The sequence below is a fragment of the Chiloscyllium plagiosum genome, chromosome 43, assembly GCF_004010195.1.
Source record: "Chiloscyllium plagiosum isolate BGI_BamShark_2017 chromosome 43, ASM401019v2, whole genome shotgun sequence".
NCBI classification, from domain to species: domain Eukaryota; kingdom Metazoa; phylum Chordata; class Chondrichthyes; order Orectolobiformes; family Hemiscylliidae; genus Chiloscyllium; species Chiloscyllium plagiosum.
Window position 1 is genome coordinate 8,531,879 of NC_057752.1, and position 18,053 is coordinate 8,549,931.

At 43.1% G+C, this 18,053-nt stretch overlaps 1 protein-coding gene across 5 annotated transcripts in view; it reads right to left on the reverse strand.

The window, feature by feature from the left end:
* LOC122543353 (electroneutral sodium bicarbonate exchanger 1-like) overlaps nt 1-18,053 on the reverse strand; it is a 264,715-nt gene that overhangs the window by 167,201 nt on the left and 79,461 nt on the right. Inside the window, exon 7 of one of the 5 annotated variants that reach the window (XM_043681946.1) lies at nt 16,127-16,615. The exons of the other annotated variants lie outside the window; for them this stretch is intronic. Within the exon in view, the coding sequence (XP_043537881.1) occupies nt 16,375-16,615 (241 nt within the window). The 3' untranslated portion in view covers nt 16,127-16,374. Of the gene's footprint in view, nt 1-16,126; nt 16,616-18,053 lie in introns of those variants that run through there. 5 annotated transcript variants of the gene reach the window in all.

The following is an 18,053-nucleotide window of genomic DNA, read 5'->3' on the forward strand; positions in this document are numbered from 1 at the left end:
CTATCTTTGAAAGCCTCCCACATATCAAATGTGGACTTCCCTTCAAATAGCTGTGTCCAATCCACATTTCTGAGCTCCTGCCTAATTTTGATATAATTAGCCTTGGCCCAGTTTAGTACTCTTCCCTTAGTACCACTCTCTTCTTTATCTACGAGTATTCTAAAACTTACAGAATTGTGGTCACTGTTGCCAAAGAAATCCCCCACCGCAACTTCTACCACCTGTCCTGGCTCTTTCCCCTGTACCAGGTCCAATATGGCCCCTTTCCTCGTCGGACTATTGACATACTGCTCTAGAAAACTCTCCTGGACGCTTCTTACAAATTCTACCCCATCCAGACCTCTGACGTTAAGTGTATTCCAGTCAATGTTGGGAAAATTAAAATCTCACATCACCACTACCCTATTGCCTCTACATCTTTCCATAATCTGTTTACCTATTTGTTCTTCTACCTCACCCTCACTGTTGGGAGGCCTGTAATACAGCCCCAACAGTGTGACTGCACCCTTCTTATTTCTCAGCTCCACCCATATTGCCTCACTACCCAAGACCTCCATAGTGTGCTCCTTTAGCACAGCCGTGATATTGTCCTTAACCAGCAATGCAACTCCACTCCCCCTTTTACTTCCCTCCCTGTCTTGTCTGAAGCATCTATATCCTGGAACATTTAATTGCCAATCATCATGCCCTTCCTTCAACCAAGTCTCTGTGATTGCAATAACATCATACTCCCAGGAACCAATCCAAGCCCTAAGTTCATCTGTCTTACACACTATACTCCTTGCATTAAAGTAGATGCATTTCAAGCCACCAGTTTTTTTGCGCTCATCTGCTCTCTGCCTACTCTTCCCTTTATTAATGCTATCTTCATGATTCTTACAGTCTCCAGACTCCACCTCACTGCCTACTTATTTTCTCTTCTAGTTCCCAGCCCCCTGCCACATTAGTTTAAAACCTCCCCAACAGCAGTAGCAAAAACTCCCCCAAGGACATTGGTTCCGGTCTGGTTCAGATGTAGCCCGTCCATTTTGTAATAGTCCCACCTTCCCCAGAGCCGGTCCCAATATCCAACAAATCTGAACCTCTCCCTCCTACACCATCTCTCAAGCCACGTGTTCATCCTGCCTATTTTTTCATTTCTACGCTGGCTAGCACGTGGCACTAGTAGTAATCCTGAGATCACTACCTTTGAGGTCCTCCTCTTTAACTTCTCTCCCAGTTCCCTGAAATCTTCTTTCAAGACCTCATCTCGTTTTCTACTTATATCGTTGGTGCCTATATGCACCAAGACAACTGGCTGTTCATCGGCTGCAGAATGTTCTGCAGCCGATCGGTGACATCCCTGACCCGAGCACCTGGGAGGCAACATACCATCCGGGAGTCCCGTTTTTGGCCACAGAATCGCATATCTACTCCCCTCACAATAGAATCCCCTACGACTATGGCCCTACAAGTCTTTCTCCCGCCCTTCTGAACAGCAGTGCCCGCCACGGTGCCATGATCCTGGCAACTGCTGCCCTCCCCTGGTGAGCCATCTCCCCCAACAGTATCCAAAACGGTATGCCTGTTTTGGAGGGAGATGACCACAGGGGACACCTGGATTGCCTTCCTACTTTTTTTTTGTCTTTTGGTCACCCATTCACTGTCTCCCTCAGCAAATCTGCGGTGTGACCAGTTCACTAAATGTGCTATCTACGACCTCCTCAGCATCGCGGATGCTCCACAGTGAGTCCATCCACAGCTCCAGAGCCGTCATGCGGTCAAACAAGAGCTGCACCTGGACACAATTCTTGCAAGTGTAAGAGTCAGGAATGTCAGACCCATTCCTAAGCCCTCACATCAAGCAAGAGGCACATGCCACAGGTCTGAGTTCCCCTGCCATTGTAAGCTTAGCTTTGAATGAACTAACTAAAACCAAACAATGCACTTAAATAAATGAAAAAGAAAGATAAAGAAAAAAATAAAAGCCTTACCTTAAAGAGTCTTTTTCTTCTGGTTAGAGGAGGGGGGCAGGAGGGAGATACTACACCTGTAGTATCTCGGGTTTAGCCACTGCCCAAATATAAATTAAGCCCTTACCTTTCCCGGCAGTCCTTGCTTCACTCCACCTTCTCTCCTCGCCACTCTGTCAAAATGGAGGCCCGACTCCCAAGGTAAGTCCCTTTTTAAGTGGGAAAACTTACCTTCCCCGGCAGCCCTCGCTTCACTCCACCTTCTCTCCTCGCCACTCTGTCAAAATGGAGGCCCGACTCCCAAGGTAAGTCCTTTTTAAGTGGGAAAACTTACCCTCCCCGGCAGCCCTCGCTTCACTCCACCTTCTCTCCTCGCCACTCTGTCAAAATGGAGGTTAGGGATTTCATCCAGAAGAAGACTATGCTTCTCACTCAGCCCCTTAAGCCCGATACAGAGAGGTTGTTGCCACGTTCCACAAGCACCCCTTCGGTTAGTGCCCTCTATCGCCTGCTGGGTGGCAGGGCCTGGCAGGATATTAACTGGTTATGTGAGGCATGGGAGCAAGAGCTGGGAGTGGAGATCTCTTCTGAAACATGGGAGAATACTCGAAAGATCTCAATCTGTAATAGGACATGCACTACACAGTTAGAAGTTCTGCACAGGGCTCATCTGGCACCAGACCATCTGGTGAAGTTTAAAAAAGGGGCATTTCAGTGTTCGCCAAATGTAAAATAAATGTAGGTACTCTTACCCATTGCTTCTGGACATGCTACAGGCTCAGTGTTTATTGGAACATTGTAGCGGGAGAGATTGGGAGGGTATTGAGGACTGAAGTCAAAGTAGACCCGATATCTCTCCTCTTAGGTCTACCAAATTTACCATCTTTCAACGGGCATGGGAAGAAACTATTTAATATCCGTGCACACTGTGTATGGAAGAATATTCTGATGAACTGGGTGTCTGCGAACTCGCCGGGCTTGCTGGGATGGCAGAAATTAATTATGGAGCACATTCCTTTGGACGTTTTTACAAACATGGTGCACCACACAACAGACCATTTTTATAAGACATGGCAGCCCTACTTGAGTTATTTGGATATAGATTTGTCAGTTGTCTTAACTAGGGTGTTTGTTTAACCAGGATAATTAGATTTGTCAAGCCCTGGGCCCTGCAGGGGGTCTCCTGAGTTAATACGGGTATATATACAATGCTCCCATTCTTTTGTTTGGGAGCTTTGCGTTGAGCAGAGTTGTTCTATATTTTGTGATTTTTTTTGTTTTTTTTTGCTTTTCTTTCTTTTTTTTGGTGTTGCTTTGCACAGTGTTAGGGTTTGTTTTGTATTATAGGGTAGGTTAGTAGTTAGTAGACAGTAGTTTTATTATAATTTGTGTTTTTTTTTCTTTTTATTATACTGATATTTGTTATGATTGTATTTTTCAATAGTTTTATATGTGTGTAAAGTTAAAAAAAATTTGCTAATAAATATATTTACAAAACAAACAAGAACCAGGACAGTTTGGTATCCAGTGAAGCTGTAGGGTGTTTCTTCAATCCAGCCTTCAAAGTTTTGACTGCTCTTTCTGTCAGACCATTGGATGATGGGTAGTAAGGAGCTGTCCTTACATGTCAAATCCCAAACTTCTTTCTAGCGTCATCCCTGTGTTTGACTAATGGAACCTCTGCATGTCCAACCACTTTGAGTGGGCATCTACAACGACTAAGAACATTGAACCTGATTAAAGGACCCGGATAGTTTGTTGAGTCCAGGATTTACCCAGCCATTCCCACGAATGTGGAGAAGCTGATGGTGGTAATTTTTGTCCTTATTGGCAATCTGGGCACTGTCCCACCCATGCAGCTATGTCTGCATCTAATCCTGGCCACAAGACATAACTTCTCATCAACATTTTCATTTTGGAAACCCCTAGCTGATACTTGTGGGGTTCAGCCAGCACTAAATTATTTTTTAATTCATTTGTGGGATGTGGGCATCGCTGGCTGACCAGCATTTATTGCCCATCCCTAGTTGCCCTTGAGAAGGTGGTAGTGAACTGCCTTCTTGAACCACTGCAGTCCACCTGCTGTGGGTTGACTCACAGTGCCCTTCAGGAGAGAATTCCAGGATTTTGACCCAGCGACCGTGAAGGAACACCAATATATTTCCAAGTCAGGGTGGTGAGTGGCTTGGAGAGGAACTTGAAGATGGTGATATTCCCATGCATCTGCTGCCCTTGTCCTTTGAAATGAAAGTAGCAACCTTTGGAATTTGATGGCGACCTTTGTTCAGGACAATCACTCTCACTCCCCATAACAATATGCCATCCTCTACTGTGAGCTGGTCTCTCTGGGTCCAAAAAGGTTTTGACTCTAGTTGTCACGGCACTTTGGTCTCCTCATTAATACCAGCTGTTTCAATTTGGAAAGGACTCGATCTGTCAGTGTCCAAGATCTGATATTGTTAGCTGGGAGAGTGGCCAGAAAATTTAATTTGGTTACAGATCCTACCATTGGGGGCACCACTGATGGTATATCTGCTAGCAGCAGGTGGTTCAATGCATCCGCATTCGTTACTTGGCCTCCTGGATGGTGCACTAATTTGTAACTATAAGCATTTAGTATTGCAGCCCACTGCTGAATGTGGCCCGAAGCAATGGGCGGCACTACCTCATCCTCTTGAAACAGATCAAGTAGGGCTTTATTAGATTAGATTCAATTCCCTATTGGGCCATTTGTCCCAACAAGTCCACACCAACCCTCTGAAGAGTAACCCACCCAGACCCATTCCTTTACTCTATATTTACCCCTGACTAATGCACCTATCACTACGGGCAATTTAGCATGGCCAATTCACCTGACCTACATATCTTTGGATTGTGGGAGGTGACCAGAGTACGTGGAGGTAATCCACACAGACATTCACCCAAGGCGGGAATCGAACCCAGGTCCCTGGCACTGTGAGGCAGCAGTGGTAACCACTGAGCCACCGTACCGCCTTTTGTGCTCCATGATTACCATGAATTTATGCTTGTAAAGGTATCGGTGGAACTTCCTGACTCCAAATACAACCACCAATCCTTCTTTTTCTATGTGGGCACACTTATGGTCCTTGAAGGACATTAGTGAACCAGATATGTTTTTTTTCAACAATCAATAATGATTTCATGGTCATCAGTAGACTCTTAATTCCAGGTTTTTATCGAATTCAAATTCTACCATGTGCTGTGGCAGGATTTGAACCCAGCTCCTCAGAGCATTACTTAGGTCTCTGGATTAACAAAGATGGTGGCAATCTAACAGGCCTGCCTTGCTGAGCTCTGCACAATAACACAGACGAAGTGGTGCTTTTACCCTCCCCATCTAAGCTATTTTGAAGAAAATTGATAGTTTAATATCAGTAGAATTGCTACATACCTTTTCGTTTTAGTAAGGGAAGATGACTAGAGACAAAGGACCAAATAAATTGCAACAGGCAGGACATTCTCCTGCAGCATCGGTCATGAATCCCAATGGACTCACCTACTCAACAAGGCATGGCTGCAGTGTTTGTGAAACTCTGAGGCATCGATTGGAGAGAATTGCACCAGGCTGCAACTGATCTTGGCCATGCTGCAGAAGCATGAGCAGGAGCTACAGAGTCTCGGGAAGTGAGTGGAGGAGGTCAAGCAGTGGACCACGACATCAGAGACAGTGGTCAAGTCCTCGGCAGGATGTATCCAGGCCCTGGAGAAGCAGGTATGGGCCTCGGTAGAACAGGTCAACAACCTCAAGAATAGAGGTCGAAGAAAAAACATCTGGGTGGTGGAGCGAGAGGAAGATGCGCAGCCAGCCAATCTCTTTGAACGATGGCTGCTGTGATTTCTGGGTTGGGAGGCCAAGGCAGGCTAGGTGCAGATTGAGAGAGCTCACTAAGTGGCGGTGCACAGGCCCAGTTCGGACCAGCGCCCCCGCCCAGTCCTGTGCGATTCCAGTCCTATAGGGAAAAATAAAAGGTAATGGAAGCCTCCAGATCGCAGGGAAATGATCCACAGGCTCCAATTTATAAGGGATCAAAGATTATTTTTTAGGACTTTTCTGCAGCCATGATCCGCAAGAGATTCTTTGCTGAGATGTAGAAGAGATTTAGGGATCTGGATATTCAATATTACATAAGGTACCTGGCGGTATTCCCTTTTAACCACGAAGGGTCCGTGCATGTGTTTGACTCCTCAGGAAAAGCAAAGAACTTTCTGGACACTTTGAAATAGGCTGGATGGTCCAAAGAACATGGACAATAATGACTCTCCTTTCTTTTACCTTTTTTTTTCTCTTCCTCGTGTACTTCTCCTTTTCCTTTATTATTTTATTACAGAAAATGTTGTTGCTTTGTTTCTTCCTAGTGACAATTGAGTTCAATGTAGGGTTGGGGATGTGTGAAGTGCCCACTTTTGATTCCTTTGTCCACATTATCTATTTCTTTTATTCTTCACCTGAGTTTGGGGCATGGCTCAAGCTATAAGGAGTTATGGAAGTGTATGCGGGTAGTGTAAGTGCCCCCTGTGGGCAGGGGGATAGAGTCTCCCATCAAGTGTTTTTTGTATGTTGTAATTGGTTTAGTTTGTTGGTTTCTAGTAGAGGTAGCTTTTGAAAGTTTTGTTAACATAGACTTAGTGTTAACTTGGTTTTAGTTTTTTGTAGTTTTTTTAGACTTCGTGAGTCTCCATTTATTTACACTTGGCTCATTGTGAGTAGGGTTCTTCCTCTTGGGATTTCAAGGGTTGTTATAGAGGGATATGGCTAAGTGTCTCCTTAAATGGTGTACCTGGATTATTAAGGGGAGTCACTCGCTGGCCAAGAGAAAAAAAACCTACTTCCGAGTCTCAGGAAGAAGAGGGTTGATATTACCCTGCTGCAAGAAACCCATCTTGATAATAAGGAGCACCTAAAGTTACAGCAGGGTGGGTTTGATCAAGTGTTTTTTTCATTCTTTAACACTAAAAGCAGGGGAAAGGCCATGCTTGTCCAGAAGAGTCTCTCTTTTAAGTTATAAGATCAAGTTAAAGATGAATATGGACGGTTTGTAATCCTTAAAGCTTTAATACATGGTGAAAATGTATGGATTCCTAAATGTTTACTGTCTCCCGGCACACCCCCTCAAATTCCTGATTGATGCACTTTCTAAGTTGATTGCCCTTGAAACACGACACACTATCATAGGGGGAGATTTTAATTGCCTCATGGACCCCACAGTGGACAGAATGCCCAAAGGTCCCCCAAATATCTCTCCACAATCCAAGCAACTGGTTGACTTATGCATGGAATTGGGACTGGTGGACGTTTGGAGATGTGTCTACCCCATGGGTAGGGACTTTACCTTTTTCTCTAATCCGCACAAGTGTCATACCAGGATTGACTTTTTTTTTTAGCTCCCTCAGGCTTTCTGGATTCGGTGAGGTCTTGTAAAATTGGAAACATTGCCATTTCTGATCATGCAGCAATGTGTTTGGAGATTGAGATTAAGGGCAACGGAACGGGGGATCCAAGATGGTGGCGACCTAGCAAGTCTGAGTCTATAGTGCTCCTCTCAAGACGTGGGCAAAGTAGGCCACCCTCCTCCTCCACACTCACCAAATCACTTAAAATAGTTTTCACTTAATGTAATTAGTTGCTCAGTACTGAATTTAAACAATCTAATCTCCTGTAAAAATGACTGAAGGGAAGGGAGCCCGCAGTTCTCAGCAGGAAGGAACCCCTCCCCCACCCTCCCCAGCTGCAGCAGAGACGTCCGCAGCCGCCCCGGGGGACTTACCTACGGTGGCGAGCCTCGTGGAAATAATCTCTAAACGCGATGCGAAGATCGACGCCTTCATTGAAGAGTCCCGGAGCCGATGGAATTCACTCTCGGCCGCGCTACAAAAGCACGACCGAGACATCGAGGAAATCAAGCACCGAGTTGGAGGGGTGGAGCTAAAGGCCGTGACGTCCGAGAGTATAGCAGAATCAGCCGTGGATCGGGTCTGGACTCTCGAACAGCGAGTTCGGACCTTGGAAAATCACATCGACGACCTCGAGAATCAAGGTCGTTGAAAAAATATTCGTTTGGTGGGCCTTTCTGCACGGGAAGAGGAAGGCCAGCTTACAGCGTTTCTCGAACAGTGGCTTCCACAGCTTTTAAATCTGGAGGCTGGATCAGGCCAGGTAAAGGTGGAATGGGCCTACCGGGTTGCAATATGCGGGCTCGGCTCGAACCAGCGCCCCCGCCCGGTCCTGTTCTGGCTGCAGAGCTATAAGGAGAGGCAGATACTCCTAGAAGTCTCCAGAAATCTTGGAAAAGATCCCCAAGCCATGATTTATAAAGGATCCAAGATTATGTTATTCCAGGACTTTTCCCCAGCTCTGGTCCGAAAGAGGAAGGCGTTTGACGAAGCGAAGAAGTGTTTAAGAGACTTAAATATTCAGTACTCCTTGCACTACCCAGCAATGCTACGCTTTAGCCATGAAGGGTCCATGTATAACTTCGGATCGCTGGAGAAGGCCAAGGAATTTTTGGACTCTCTTAGATAAATTATAAGAGTTAATTGATGTTGTTTTGCTCTCCCTCCACCCCAGTTTACACCCCCTTTTTTAAAAAAACTAATCCCTTTCATTACCTTACTGTTTAATATTATCTTCAGGGGGTGGGGAGAGAGGTTTATTTATTTGTTCTCTACTTAGCGATTTTCTTCCCTTTTTTTATATATATATATATAGCCCGGGGGGTCTAGTTAATGTAGGTGGGGGGAGGTGGTTACCTTATCCTATTTTATCTCTGTCTATAGGAGCGGGGTTGTTTTCCCCTGTTATTTTGTATTACTATATTTAATTATTACTTGTTGAGACTGGAGAGGAATATGGAATCTTAAATCTGTATTGTCCCCCAGCACATCCTTTTAAATTTATAACGGAAGCCTTACCAAAATTGATGGCTCTCGGTGCTCGTCATACAATTATAGGGGGAGATTTTAATTTTATTATGGATCTGGAAATAGATAGGATTCCCAAGAGTACTGCAGGAGTATCTCCCAGATCTAGACAATTGGTGGATTTGAACAAAGAATTAGGACTAGTAGATGTATGGAGATGTCTTCATCCACAGGGCAGAGATTTTTCTTTTTACTCCAATCCACATAAATGTCATACCAGAATCTATATGTTTTTTGACCCCCGATTTTTTAAAATTCCATATTATCCTGTAAAATAGGCAGTATAACAATTTCTGATCACGCTGCTGTATATATGGAAATCAAGGCGAGGAACAATGAGACATCCCCCCGGTGTTGGTGTATGCATCCCTTCCTGATGAAAGATAGTAAATTTATAAAGTATTTCTCTCAAGAATTTAAAACTTTTTTAGAAATTAATTCAGATATGGCTAGCAACCCATCAATGATGTGGGAGACCATCAAAGCTTATGCACGAGGTTTGATCATTTCATTCTCAGCGACCCTGAAAAAATTAAAGGGAGAACAACAGCGTCTGCTCGAAGCTCGTTTAAAAGCGGCTGAAACAGCATACGCTGATAGACCTATTATTAAATTACAAAGGATTACGGCCCTTAGGACAGCTCTAAACACCACGCTTACCCAAACGGCTAAGAGGGAAATATTATTTGCAAAACAAAGGTTATATGAATTTGGCGATAAACCTGGTAGATACTTAGCATTTCTCGCAAAGAAAGAAAAAGGCTCCTCAAACTATTACGTCTATCAAGGAAAGTACGGGTATTTTGACTCATGATCATAAAAGGATTAATGCAATCTTTAGAAAATTTTATTCTGATTTATATAAATTGCAGGATTGCGAAGACAGAGCAAGGAGGATGCAGTCATTTTTTAAAAACCTGACCTTTCCGGACCTAACTCCGGAACAGGTATCGGTCCTGAATGTTCCCCTAACAATCCAAGAAATACTTGACGCAATCAGGCAACTTCAGAGCGGTAAGGCACCTGGCCCAGATGGCTTTCAAGCTGAATTCTATAAAGAATTTACAGGAATATTAGCTGGTCCACTTATGGACATGTAAAACTACTCATACAGTCAGGGCTGTCTCCCGCCTTCGCTGAAAGAGGCGAATATCTCTCTTATTCTCAAAAAAGAAAAGGACCCAGAAGATTGCGTGTCATACAGACCAATATCCTTGCTAAATGTAGATTTTTAAATCCTTTCTAAAACGTTAGCATTGAGACTAGAAAGGGTACTGCCACACATCATAAAGGAGGATCAGACAGGATTTATTAAGGGCCGTAGATCATCCAATAATGTTAGAAGGGTTTTGAATGTGATTCAAGCCTGCCATCAGGGAAAGATACCTGGAGTAGTAGTCTCATTAGACGTGGAAAAGATATTCGACAGGGTTGAACGGTCATATCTGTTTTACACATTGGAAAGGTTTGGCGTTGGAAAGGTGTTTACCAAATGGGTCTCAACATTGTATAGTGATCCCAAAGCAGTTGTGGTTACCAATGGATTAGGTTTGGATAGCTTCAGTGTGGGTAGGGGCTGCCGTCAGGGATGTCCTCTCTCGCCATTGTTATTTACGCTAATAATTGAGCCACAAGCAGAAGCTATACGGGCTGATCCTAATATAATGGTCCCGAGGATTGGTACAGTTAAACATAAAATTACCCTTTATGCAGATGATGTTCTCTATTCCTCAGTAATCCTCTGATGTCCGTACCTCGCTTAATCCAAGTTATTAATACATTTAGCGCATTCTCAGGCTATAAAATACATTTCTCAAAATCAGAGCCTATGCCAATGGGTGGCCTTGCTATGATACCCCGCTTAGTGAACAGATCCCATTTTGCCTTTCATTGGTCCCTGGAGGGTTTCTTATATTTAGGCATTTTTATTACCCCAGTAGCACTCTACATTCTCTATCTGATGTATAAAGACTTCTAATAACGTAGTCTTCTTCTGTATGTAATCTCGAATTTGGAGGTATCGAAAGAGATCACCATTAGGTAATCCAAATTTCTGATGCGGCTGTTCAAAAGATATCAGGACCCCTTTAAACAGATCCCCTTGGAACAGGTGTCTCTTCTTAACACTCCCTTGACAAGAGATACAGGAGGCAGTAAGACAGTTCCAAAGGGGTAAGATGTCCGGCCCTGATGGTCTCCCAAGTGAATTCTACAAAGATTTATAAATATCCTGTCAGGGCCGATGCTGGACATGTACAACTATTCGTACAGTCATGACTGCCTCCCGCCATCCCTGAGAGAGGTGAACATCTCTCTCATTCTCAAGGAAGGGAAGACCCCGGAGGACTATGCTTCATACAGACCTACCTTGCGGATAAATTCGAACTTTAAAATTTTATCCAAGACACTTGTGTTGAGATTGGAGAAGGTGTTGTCTATATTGTAAAGGAGGATCAGATGGGTTTTAAAAAGAGCCGTAGGTCCTCCAATAATATTTGAAGATTACTGAATATAGTCCAAGTGTGTCAGCAACAATTGGTCCAGGGTTTGGTGATCTCTTTAGAGGCAGAGAAGGCACTTGATTGGGTGGAGTGGCCATATCTTTTTTATTCTTTGGAACAGTTTGGTCTAAGTAAGGTTTTTGTCAGATGGGTGGAGGTCCTGTATAGTGACCCTCTGGCTGCGGTTCTCACCAGTGGTGTAAGATCCAGTAATTTTGGTACTGGTAGGGACAGTCGGCAAAGTTGTCCCCTCTTACCGCTACTGTTTACATTGGTGATAGAGCCGCTGGCAGGGGTGATCTGTAAGGACCCTAACATAGCTGCCCCAGAAGTGGGATCAAGGGCACATAAAATTACATGCAGATGATGTTTTCCTCTTCTTATCAAACCTGGCAGTTTCTGTACCCCATTTAATACAACATATTAATTTATTTGGCTCTTTTTTTGGGATATAAGATCAATTTTGCAAAGTCGGAGACTATGCGCGTGGGGGGTCTTAAGGGAATACCTGATATTAAAGGTGGATCATGATTCCCCATTAAATGGTTGCGGGGGGTTTCCTTTATTTAGGTATTTTTGTTATTCCCACCTTTGATTGGTTATTTAAGGCTAACTTTGCTCACTTGCTTGACAAGATTAGACAAGACCTTCAAAGTTGGGAGGCCCTTCCAATCTCCTCATTAGTTCGAATAGCTCTGATCAAAATGAATGTCCTTCCTCATTTGTTGCATCCCATGCGAATGCTCCCTCTGATGTTTCCCAGGCAAATGTTGTGGAGACTCACTGGTTAGCTTAGTTCTTTTATTTGGTGCCACAAGCGGTCCCTCGTAAGCTTGCCAAATTGCAGTTACCCCAAGGGTTGGGGGGAGTAGACTTTTCAGATATTAAGAGATACCAACTAAGCTCCCTTCTCTCCTTTGTGAGTAACTGGGCTTGTGAAGACCGAAGATAATATGGTTGGATATTGAGGCCTCTCAGGCAAAGTGCCCCCTGTTGTTCATGGATAAGGTGAGGACAGTTATGGAATACTGTCAGAATCCAATCATTATTAATACAGTCAAAGCATGGACAGCAATGCGACAGAGTGAAGGCTGTTTATCTGAAACCTCCTTTCTCACCCTATAGTTGGCATGCCGGGATTCCAGCCAGGGATGATGGACCCTGGATTCAAAACTGTGGGCAACTAGGGGAGTCTCCTGTTTAGGAGACCTGTTTGGGGGGGGGGGGGGGGGGAGGGTGTGAGGTCATGATGTCCTTCAACCAAATGAGTCACGATTATGGATTGCCCAGCAGGGATCTTTTTCGTTACTTTCAGGTTAGGGACATTATCCAAAACAAATTACACTTTTGACCAACCCCTATAGGTCTGACACAGAGAGGAGAGTGCTTCATGCCGCAAGCACTCACTCGGTTAGTACTCTTTACTACCTATTGGGGTGCGGTGCCTCGAATGACATTGAGCAACTATGTGAGGTCTGGGAGCAAGAGTTGGGAGTGGAGATCCCCTCAGTGACATGGGAGGACATTTGGGAAACGTGAGAAAGATCTCGATCTGTAACAGGACACATGCTATGCAGTTGAAGGTTCTTCCTAAGGTTCATTAGGCCCCAGATCGTCTTGCGAAATTCAAAAAGGGAGCATCTCATTAATGTGCCCCAAGTGTAAAATAAGCATAGGTACCCTCATTTATTGTTTGTGGTCATGCCACAAGCTTCATAGGTACTGGAGCGCTGTGGCAGAAGTAATAGAGGGGGTGTTGGGAACCGAAATTAAGGTAGACCCAGTCTCTCTTCTATTGAGTCTGCTGAATTTATTTTCCTTAGGCGTACATGGGAAAAAGCTATTTAATATTCTCACTTACTGTGTGAGGAAGAACATTCTGATGTGCTGGGTGTCTGAGAACCCTCCAGGCCTGTTAGGGTGGCGTAAGTTAATTATGGAACACATCTCTTTGGATTTCCTCACAGACAGGGTGCACCATAAAACAGAACTTTTTTATAAGACATGGCAGACCTTTTTGAATTATCTGGAAGCAGACTTGTTTGCCATTTTAATTAGGGCATTTGTTTAGACAAGATTATTAGGTTTAGTGAGCTTTGTGCCCTGGGATGAAGAATCCCGGATAAATATGGGTGTAATAATTAATGCTCCTGAAGGTTGGGAGCTTTGGTGTGGTTGCGTTGAGTGGCGATATTTATGTATGTATTTATTTACTTATTCATTGATTTGTAGTGAGTGTAGTTTTGATTTGTTTCGTAGAGCAGGATAGTAGTTAGTTCATTGTCATTGTTGTTACAATTTTAAATTATTATATTTTTGTAATTTTATAATTTTGTAAAGAGAAAAATTCTCAATAAAAATACTTTTAAAAGAAAAGTCCAATAAAAATACCACTACGCCATCACCTCCCCTTAAGCTATGGCCTGTCTATGCGACCATTTCTAAGGCAGACCCCTTTTTTAGGGGTTGATGCAAAGGTTCCAGGATGGATGTAAGGTTATGTGTGAACCTTCCATGATAATTTACCAGCCCAAGAAATTACCTAAGCTCCTGGACAAACATGGGAGCCAGGCACCTTTGATTGCCCTCTCTTTATCTTCCAATGAGTGTACGCAGGATTGTCAAACCTGGAGCCCAAGCAGGTCACTTGGGGTGCCTGGAACACACATTTCTTCCCTTCTTAGGCGTACGCCTGTCTTAGAAAAATTCATAGGCATATATTCAAGTTCTCTAAGTGTTCTTTATCAGTCTTCTCGGTTATCAGGACGTCATCTTGATTGGTTCTGATTTTGATATTGCTAAGCAATTTAACAGTTCCAAATTATACGTAGGTGGACTTTTCAGGGTACGAACTCTCCTGGATATTGGCCTCTTACTCTACTTAGGTCCAGTAGGACTCTTTTGCTTTCTAGAGTCCACTTACTAGCAGCAACTAGAATGGCTTGCCAGCCTGGTTCCTGAAGAAACTTTTAACTGTTTGGCCGAGGCTTGGTTTTGATTTGGGGTTTTGCTGTGGACTGACCGAGGGTCCCTCTGTTCAGGTTATGTTCCTGAGTGAGGCTGTGCAATTGCCTTTTCTCAAGTGGTGTTCCCCAAGCTCAGTTGGAATGGTGTGGATGTCCACTTCCACCAGAATACCCTGCAACTCATATGCTCCACTTGCCACATTTTCCAATATTAAAGCCAGTTATAGTGCCTGTTTGAAATCCAGTTGGACTTCAGCTAGCAGGTGTTTCTGCATGGTTACATCATTAATCTCGCACACCAGAGTGTCTCTCAGCATCTTATTGAGGGTTAAACCAAATTCACAGTTTTCTGCCAGTCATCTTAACTGAGTGAAAAACACCCCTTTTTCCATTTCAATCAAAAAAACATAAATCAAAAATACATTGTCTGTAACTCAGCCATTACACCACAAATAATCCAGTTTGCAAGATGCTTTGAGATATAACAAAAAATAAAAATATTTACAAAATAAACCTGTTCAAAACAGTTCAAACTACACAACTGACAGCATCTATTGCAATCCCACCCATTATATCTCCCCCCAGGTAGTACTTGCTGAACTGCTGCAGCTTTAATCAAGAGACTTCACACTAATTTGCAAATAATGTATTACCTCATTATTCCTTTTCCCTTTTAAGTGAGCATTCCATTGTTGAAAAATTTTAAACTACTTTCCCTTCCCTGCAGCATCTCTCTCTCCCCTTTCAGACCTTTTCCACCCATTGCAGACCCACCTCATTCCTACTCATGCTCCTCTCCACTCTCTACTCCTCACCATCACCCAATTGCATGGTCTTGCTTCCCAATCCCCCATTCCTCCCCACTGAAAGCTGTCACTCGCCCCACTCCTCCAATTACAGGTTGGTTCTCTCCTTTGTTTCCCAGGTTTACTGATAAAACTGTCAGAAGGAAATGTATACCCATGACTGGAGAAACAGTTTGAACTAACTCCACAGGGGCCAGTACCCTGTAACCCTTATTTACATGTAGAGAGTCCTTGACTCTGATCCAGCTCCCTCAGAGCCAGTTCTCAGAGTGAGCAGGATGTCTGACTCCCCTGTTCTCCATCTGTCAGTGTGATGAAGGTGTAGAAGTGTAGTGTACCTTTAAGAAAGTTGAAGGACTTAGAGAAGCACACAGAGTGCTGGAGAATTTACAATGTAACTTTTGTTTCAGAACAGCTAGCACTGAACCAAAAGTTACATTTTAAATTCTCCAGCACTCTGTGTGCTTCTCTAAGTCCTTCAACTCTCTTAAAGATACAGTACACTTCTACACCTTCATAACACCTTCCCCCCCTTAAGAAAAAAATGAATCATCATAATGAAAATATGGCTTCATTTCTTTTCTATTCTTTAAGAACATTAACCTAACATACAGATAACTTTAATCTACGTTCACCTTAACTTCCTCCCATGTACACATATATATATATATATATATATATATATATAAATAACATTAAATAAATACAAATCTCATCTAAACTTTATCAGTTAAATCCGCGATAATGCATCTGCGATTATATTCTTGCAACATGTACGATTTTTAAATTAAAAGTCTGTAACATAAGACTCCAACGAAATAATCTCATATTCTTGTCTTTAAAGTGTTCTAAGAATGTAAGAGGATTGTGATCCGTATACACAACCACCTCCGACACATTGTTCGTGACGTACACATTAAAATGTTGTAAGACCAGTACCAAACTCAATAGTTCTTTCTCGAGCATGGAGTATTTCCTCTGGTGGATGTTGAGTTTAGGAAGTTTTACGAACCTGGTTGCTGTGTTTCTTGGTGAGTCCAACACAAAACAGGTGAAGCAAGTATTTTGACATCAATGTGGGCTTCAATCATGGTCTGCCATCTTTTAACCATACAGCACATCTTATCATGTGTTACGTCCATGCCATGGAAGTTGGTCAGACAGTTTTTGCCCTGAACGTCCTCCACGATAAACTTAAATTTGTGGAAGGTCACTTCATCGTTCTGCAAATCAGCTCAAACACATGGCCTTTTAAGCCTTCTGAGGCAATTTTAGTTCCCTGAGTCCCTGTAACCAAGGTCTTGCCCAGATTCTTAATGTCAAACATCGCTGGAGCCTTAACATCGTACCAATCCTTCTTGGAGAAGGGGTCCATGATCTTCTTCTTAGCACCCTTTTTGCCTCCCTTGATCAGCCTCTTGTTTTTACCGACTGCCATGTTGCTCGCGGAGCTGGAAAATTTGAATTTTGGTAAATCTTAATCGGGGGTTGTATCAGACTAGTATTGTAGAAGGGAAAGTAAAAGATAGGTATTGTAGAAGGAGTTGTAAATAGTTGTTAGTTAATTATTCTCTGTTAAATTTTCAGAAATAAATTTCTTACTTTTTACTTAAAATAGTCCTAGGCGTCTCGAATTTTCACAGATTACAGCACAGGGTGAATCTTTTCTGTGTGTCGGGTTTAAATTAGCTGGGGGTGGGGTTGGGGCGGGTTTACCCTGTGAAGGCCTTAGAGAAGCATACAGAGTGGTGGAGAATTTACAATGTTTTTGATTCAGAACAGCTAGCACTGGTTGGGTTGCCTGGAGACAAAAAAAAACCCAAACTGTTACGACACACAGTAAAGCCCCCACCCCCCTCACCCCCCTCACCCCCCTGCTAATTTAAACCCGAGCCACACAGAAAAGATTCACCCTGTGCTGTAATCTGCGAAATTCCAAGAGGCCAAGAACTATTTAAAGTAAAAAGTAACAACTTTATTTCTTAAAGTATAACAAGGAGTAATTAACAACTATTTACAAATCTTTCTACAATATCTATCTTTCACTTTCCCTTCTGTAATACTAGTCTGATAAACCCCCAATTAAGATTTACCAAAATTCAGATTTCAAAGCCAGGCAGCTGTCAAATCTTCCCTTTGTATCCTCCTCTGTAGATTTTCTTCTTCCTCAGGATTTCTGTTTCACAGGTCATTGATAGATAAATGTACCTTTAAGAGAGCTATTTTTCAGGCAGTCTGTACAAGCTGGTGGCTTGGCGGTTCTCCTCTCCAACTGTTAAATTTTCCCCAGTCTTATACCCCCAAAGCATGGATCGTTTCATTGGGTTTCAATATTGTCAATATCCTAAATTCAAACTTGGAGGTTGGTATTTTGGGGTATAATTTAAACTGATTGATCGAATTTGAATTTGTTTTTGTCTCCAGGCAACCCAGCCAGTGCTAGCTGTTCTGAACCAGAAGTTACATTGTAAATTCTCCAGCACTCTATGTACTTCTCTAAGTCTTTCAACTCTCTTAAAGGTACAGTATGCTTCTACACCTTCATAACAGTCAGCCAGGGCTACCTGATTGGCCCAGACTAACAGCCTCATGAAATCCCCCTAGCTGACCTTGTTACAATCACTCCGCAACTCCTCACCAATGCCATCCATTCTATTCATAAGAACAACTTTTCTCTGAATTGAGTGAATGTTCTTGAGTAATCTGGAGACTTTGTGAGTGGATCCACCCACCATCCTCATGAATGTTGAGTGTTAACTGGGACTACCTTTCAATTTCAATTTTAATTAAATTTAAATTCCATCAGCTGCTGTGGTACAACTTCAACCGATGTCCTAACAGCATTAAATCAGGAGGGCTTCATTGGGTTTTGGGAAAAAAAAATTCACA